General features: G+C 28.0%; 1 protein-coding gene and 1 non-coding gene across 4 annotated transcripts; one reads left to right on the forward strand and one right to left on the reverse strand.

The window, feature by feature from the left end:
* Window positions 1-497: 497 nt before the first annotated feature.
* Window positions 498-2,777, reverse strand: LOC109811640 (protein SENSITIVE TO PROTON RHIZOTOXICITY 2). Of its 3 annotated transcripts, none has more exons than XM_083066026.1 (2): window positions 1,253-2,777; window positions 498-822 (listed from the first exon to the last, which is right to left on the reverse strand). In XM_083066026.1, the coding sequence occupies exon 1, from the start codon at window positions 2,589-2,591 to the stop codon at window positions 1,299-1,301; it is 1,293 nt and encodes a 430-aa protein (XP_082922152.1). In that variant the 5' UTR covers window positions 2,592-2,777; the 3' UTR covers window positions 498-822; window positions 1,253-1,298. The 3 variants fall into 3 exon arrangements, with proteins under 3 accessions (XP_082922152.1, XP_082922150.1, XP_020231018.2); XM_083066024.1 differs by having other exon boundaries at window positions 498-844; XM_020375429.3 differs by having other exon boundaries at window positions 498-850; window positions 1,253-2,773.
* Window positions 2,778-6,343: 3,566 nt separating this feature from the next.
* On the forward strand, window positions 6,344-6,416 carry TRNAV-UAC (transfer RNA valine (anticodon UAC)). Its single transcript has one exon. It is a non-coding gene; the product is annotated as a tRNA-Val (tRNA).
* The last annotated feature ends 488 nt before the right edge of the window (window positions 6,417-6,904 follow it).

The following is a 6,904-nucleotide window of genomic DNA, read 5'->3' on the forward strand; positions in this document are numbered from 1 at the left end:
TAATCACGAACTAAATTAGGAATGAATTTTAAGTTAGTTATAATAAAAATACACAATATATATTAATTTTTGACTGCTAATTGTGTAATTTTTGTTTAGTTGTGGGTGCATAATAATAATAATAATAATTATTTTCTATTAATGAAACATTTTTATTAGTATAATATACATCATATTGTTAGCATATGCATCTATATCTATTTATAAAAGTGATTCTCTATTTTTGTATATATAATTTTTAGATTGTCTTATATTTAAATTTTTAAATAATAAAAATAATATTAAAAATTAATCATTCTTATAAATTTACTTAAATTCAAAATTTTAAAATATAAAGATTAGATGTAATACAAATTGATTCAATAAACATTGATAATTATTAAATATCTTTAAATAAATATAAAAGTATGAAGTATTTTATTTCACAAATGCTTATAATATTTATATTATTAATGTTATTTGTTAAAATAAGATTTATATCAATTAAGACAAACTTATACAACAATTAACCGTTAATATAGATTTTTTAATAGTGTTCGATCACTAAATATAAATTAAGGGCAAAGCACACTTATTTAGTCTCTTTAAAGGAATATAATTACAGGGTAATCTGTAGAAAAAGCACTCAGAAAATAGAGAAGAACATGAACATATATGGTGGTAACCTAAGTTATGGATGGATTAAACAAATAGTGGTGAGGAAGTGCAAGACAAAATAGCCTCCATTCCATGATCCAAAAATCCGCCACCGAGCCAGCGCCACTCAAACTGTATAGCGAGACCAGAGATATCTTCAAGGCAATGGCATGCAGACAAGCCCAACTGCTACAAATATACATTGAAGCTGCACCTAAATTTATATATGTGTGTGTGAAGTGTAAATACACAATAATTTATGCATGAAATTTCTACATTGGTATCATGAATTCTAATTTAGTGTTATTAATTGATTATTAATGTGATATATTAACTATTGAGATGCTATTATTATGTTATGCTAATAATTAATGTAACAATAAACATAATGATGTTAAACGATTAAGAAATAAAGTAACAAGATGTAGAAAATTTGATTATAAAATGTGCAATTTTGAAAATTGAACAACAAAATTCACGAAATTGTAACACATATAAGTGATAAAAAACATAATTAAACCTAATTTATTTTAACTTATTTTTCTTATAAATATTTAGAGAAATTTATCTTTAATAGAACTATGTATATATTATTTATGTAAAGCTAGAGGAGTACCTCTTTATGAATCATATGAAGACATAAAAATCATCTTGAGCTACCATCAATGTGTACGTGGTGCTCCAATTAATTTGGCAGAATATGACAAACCATTGTTGATGATAGCAGGTTGGTGCCCCACGAACAAAGCAACATGCCCCATAAGCTTATCTTTCCTAGAAAACGAGGTGCCACACGTGCACTGCCACTTGAGATCCCCACAGTGCTTCTCATGTGTCCTCAGATCAGAAAGCACCGAGAACTGCTTCTGGTTGCACCTCTTGCACACGTACATTTTGGGGCAATGGCTCCTCTTGTAATGGTTCTTGGCACAAATCATGGACTTCAGTGGCTGAAACTTGGCATGCCTTTGGTTCCACCTACACCCTTCTTGAGGGCACGAATATCTCTTTGCTTTCACACTCATCAAACACTGATCTTTTCCACCTTCCAAACTCTTCATTGGGTTACTCAATGCAGCATTGGTCTTGTACTCGTCCCCATGAGCCCTCATGTGCATCCTCAAATTTGCATCACGCTTGAACCCTTTGCCACAAACTTGGCAATAGTGTGTGTACTTAGCCAACAAATCCGCAGCATCCAATTCAATTATGTCGCTATTATTTGCTGAAAGCCCTCTATTGTTTTCACTAATTGAAACGCTAGGATCATCCTCCTTAATCCTACTAATATTGCTATTATCATGGTTGTTGTCATAGCTTTCAGTAAACCAGTCTAGTGCATCTGACTCAGTACTAGAAAACAAACCCTGATTAGGGTCAATAATATTTGTGTCTGTGTTATTACCAAGGACACTTGTATTTGTGCCAAAATTATTTGAGTGAGGCAATAACTTGTTCTGGTGGTGCAATTTGTTTGTGCATGTAGTAGTATTACTATTAGTACCTGGAAGGGTGGTGAGAGCCATGTGTTGGCAGGTGAACATCATTGATGTGGCAGTGACTATGATTTCGTGGATTGTGGAGTTCATGCTGGATATGGCCATGGAAGTTGACTCGGGTAGGCATTGATTTGGGGAGAGAATAACACTTACCAGGGTCTGAACCTCACTGAGTTTGTCCTTCAGAATAGAGAGATTGAAGAGGAGGGAACTAGATTGCGAACCTGAGGCTGAGGTTGAGGCCGAGGCTGAGGCTGAGCTAGAGTTTGTTTCCAGAGAGGGTAACACCAAATCTTGGGGTGGTTCAGGGAACATCTGAAGCCCTTCATGGACACTTTTGAAGCTAGATGTGGCCCTTGAAATCATTACTAGCACCAAGCTGTTCTCTAAAGATTGATTCTCCCTTCTGAGTTTCCTTGCTTTGAAAGAAGTAAAGTTATTATATATCGAGAGCATATGTGCTTAGTTTCCATTATATGAGGTCATACAAACAAAGCATATTATAATATGAATATACTTTATTATGTTATCCATACAAAGTATTTACTATTTTGTCAATAATTAATCTTTACTAAAAAATTACGTTGATTGTCTTTAATAATTTTTTTAATTGCGTTAACGCTAGACTTAATTAATGTACATGATTTTTTTTTAAATGATTGAATTTAATTTACTAAAATTAACGAATGAGATTTAAACTGAGATTTTTTAGAAAAAGACCCCTTCACTAGAATGAACGACTTGTTAATAGATATATAACATATGTATATGGTGGTGTGAGAAATAAGAGAGAGAAGTCAACTGATAGATATAAGTTGAAGTTCATCCCCACTTACGACCTCCCTTGCATGTACCCAATCTAAGGATGGGGCCATTATTGATTAAAAATTGGAAAAAGTTTGCAAGTGACAGGCACAGACCAATGGGGTATAACTTTATTGGAGTGCCCGGCATTTACATGTTGAATTTTTATATTATAGGTTGCTTGGATCTATAAACCCTATTATGCTTCTGTCTCTCTTCACTCCTTCAGCGGAAGAAAGAAATATTATTCTCTTCTATTTAAATATCTTTTTTAGACTATGTAAACATAGTTAAATTAATTTTAGTTTTATATTGAGATGGCCAATCTTATTCAACAGACATGTCGAAGCGTTGTGCGTGTTTTTCCGCTATGAAAAATGCAACAAGCATCATATGGTGGCATGACATGAACTTACCCTGAGCCATAACCAAACAATCAAAACTCGTGCGAAAATTGCCATATTTTCATATCATTTCATGCCATAGTTTATTCCTCGTATTGAGCAATTGAGTAGTGTGTTTCTCATTTTTAACGAATTAATAGATTAATAGAACATGTTTGTTTAAGAACTTAAAAAAAAATTGGCTGAAAAAAATATACTATTCAAGTATTTCTGTATGTATATAACGAATAACTTCTTAATTTTTTTTACATGATTTTAAAATTATAATTTTAAAACTTAAGTAATTAGCCATAGTTTTAATGTATTATAAGTATAATAAAAATATATTTGTATATTACAATATCTACTAATAAAGTTTATATTTTAAGTAATTGTTGATATAATACATTTATTAAATGATTTGTAAACACAAAATTTTGATAGTATAAAATTTGACTAACATAAGCCAAATTGAACTGCAAATAAATATAAATATGAATTTAGTTTGTATGTATTGTAAGTTTAAAACATTTTTACATCCAATAAGAACTAATCAATTTATATTACATTATTTTATTTATTAATATGATGTGATAATAAAATAAATTGCTATTAGATGTTTGTGTACAAATCTTTTTTTTTTTAAATTCTTTTTACCAAGAATATATATAAATTAAAGTCTATAAGATTCTTCCAATTTGTGTTTAGAAATTATTATTTTTGTAGACATGCTTTTAGTAAGGATCAACATGAGTCATATCAAGTTGGACTTTATCTTAAATAAGTTTGATTTATTTTCCGAACTTTACATTTGAACTGATATTCCCTAAACATAAAATGTGAATTGGGTGAGAGATGAGAGTTTGAAAGGAATAAACTTCAACCATATACTTAAAATAGATAGTTAAAATTAAAATTATTTACAATAATTTTAATTTTTTTTTGTATAATTTATGAACAAAAAAGTTACTCTTCTCAGATCTCATGATTTCTTTAAATATGGTTCATAATATATATATATATATATATATATATATATATATAGTTTTAACCAAATATTAATCTCCTTAATAATAATTTAAATTAATAAAAAATTAACCTAGTATATAACAATTTTTTAGCCTTAAATAAGTATATAATTCATCCTAAAAGTATGACTTTTACTTCAACTGGTTATTATATCTACTTGGGCCACCAGTAGATCCATTTTCGCTCTTCTCAGTCTCAGCCATGGCCTATGCTATAAGCCAGATATGCTGCTTTTGCCTCTAAACATTTTTTTTTTATCTCATGATGTATATATATATATATATATTATAAGTGCACTTCCTTTATTTTTTTTTATAAATATTTATAATTTTTTTTTTAATTTTACACTTTTAATTTTCAATTTATTACTTTTTTCTTCTTTTTTACACATCTCCTTCCTTCTTTCCTTCACTTTTTATATATGTACCCTCTTGTCTTCTTCTAATTTCCCACCTATTTTTAGTAAGTTGTTTTAGTTATCTCGGATTTTACATTATTCTCTTATTCTCTTACCTCTTTCACTTTTTCACATGCACCCAAATCGTAGAATTGATATGCGAAAATATTGTAGGTATGTGTGACTTCCTCAACAACTTTTTAATATTAGACACACATGTTTTTCAATACTTCCTCTCTTTTCACCCCTCCAAAAACCTTAACATTAAGTTTAGTGATATGAAAAAAAATATTTTTACTATTTTATAATACTGTGCTGGATAATGAAATTAGTGTTCCAGATAAAACTTTACAAATTTGTTTTTTTTTATACATATTTTTAGAAAAGTACTTTTCGGAGCGAATTTAGTGTTCCAAAAAATACTTTTTAAAAGTATGTAAAATAAGAAGCTTCCAAAAAGTACTTTCCGAAATAATAAAGTTAATGTTTCAGAAAGTACTTTTCAAAAGTATGTTATTTTACATAATTATGGAAAATACTTTCTGAAATACTAAATTTATTGTTTCGGAAATAATTTTTTAGAATCATGTAAAATGACATATTTCTGGAAAGTACTTTTCATAACAGTAAATTTAGTATTTCGGAAAGTACTTTCTACAAGTATGTTAAAAACTCAATTTCAAAACATGACTTCGGTAACATTAATTTTACTATTTTGAAAAGTACTTTCTGAAACACTAAAATTATTTGATGTTATGTTTAAATGAGAGAAGTGCTCGAAGAAAAAATATATATTTGACTCGACACTTTCGACACTGTCAAGAAAGTCACGCGTGCTTATAATGTTGTTGAAAATTAGTTCTACATTTTGGGTGTGTGTGAAAACTAAAAACGGGGAGGAAGAAGATAATAGTGAGAAAATTAGAAGAAGAGGGGAAAAGAGAGTAATGTAATACTGAAAAAATTAAAACTACTTATTAAAATAAGTGAGATGAATGAAAGGTAAGGGGGGACTGAGGGTACATATGAAAATTGAAAAAAGGAAAAAAATGTGTAAAAAAAAAAGAAAAAAGTGCTAAATTAAATATTGAATATGTAAAATTAAAAAATTAAAATTATAAAAATTAAGGATATTTAAAATATTTAGTTAATTTTCTTTAAAAAGAGGTGTACTTTAAAAAAAAAAAAAAGGAAAAGAAGGGAAGTGTATATATAATGACCTTTTTTTATATATATATAATGGAGAGGCTAAAAGCCCAGACTTTGCTACTGCAAATAAAAAAGGCTTTTTGTTATTTGTACCCCCATCTATTAGATACACCTCCCATTCAAATACGAGTGGTTTTTTTTTTTTTTTTTTATGAAATTATTTCACCGAAAAATACATATATCAGGATAAGGATATTTCTTTAAGAAAATGACGCACCTTCCTTTTTTTTATTATTTTTATTTTCCTTGTATTAAAAATTTATTGAAAATGAATTTATTTGTCACTAGTTTAAAGCATTTTTATAAATTTAAATTTGTTTAAAGAAATACTTTTCACAAAAATTGAGATTAGTTTTAGATACTTTGTGTATAAACACAACAACAAAGTTGCTGTGGTGTAGTGGTTATCACGTCAGTCTTACACACTGAAGGTCCCCAGTTCGATCCTGGGCAGCAACATTTTATTCCTTTTATGTCATTTTTTGTTTATATTAATATATTTTTGGCACATATAATTAACGTGATAAACATAATGATATATTTTGATAAAATATAATTTAAGATTTGGGATATTCCTTTTATGTCATTTTATGTTTATATTAATATATATTTGGTACATATAATTTACGTGATAATTAAACATAATGATATATTTTGATAAAAAAAATTAAGATTCGAGATATGAGCTGGATTAGGTTTGTATGATATTTAAATTTAAACCAACTAATATTTATTGATTTGAGTTAGTTATAATTTTTCACAAATGATTCATGACCACAAACACTTTTATCGTTTGAATCAACTCATTTTCTTTATATTTTTGTATTCTTATTCTTATCTCTTAAATGAAAAATAAAAAGTTAACTTTAATTGTTTGCTTTTAATTTTATTTATCTTAAATAATTCAGTTCAAATCTTAGTTTCTCTTTGTTCATATTATAATCGTC

This window comes from Cajanus cajan, chromosome 10 (genome assembly GCF_000230855.2).
Source record: "Cajanus cajan strain Asha chromosome 10, NIPB_CcT2T_4, whole genome shotgun sequence".
Taxonomy (NCBI): domain Eukaryota; kingdom Viridiplantae; phylum Streptophyta; class Magnoliopsida; order Fabales; family Fabaceae; genus Cajanus; species Cajanus cajan.

Excerpts from the sequence above, each read along its gene's own strand:
- LOC109811640 (XM_083066026.1), bottom strand. The coding sequence starts at position 2,591 with ATGCTCTCGATATATAATAACTTTACTTCTTTCAAAGCAAGGAAACTC.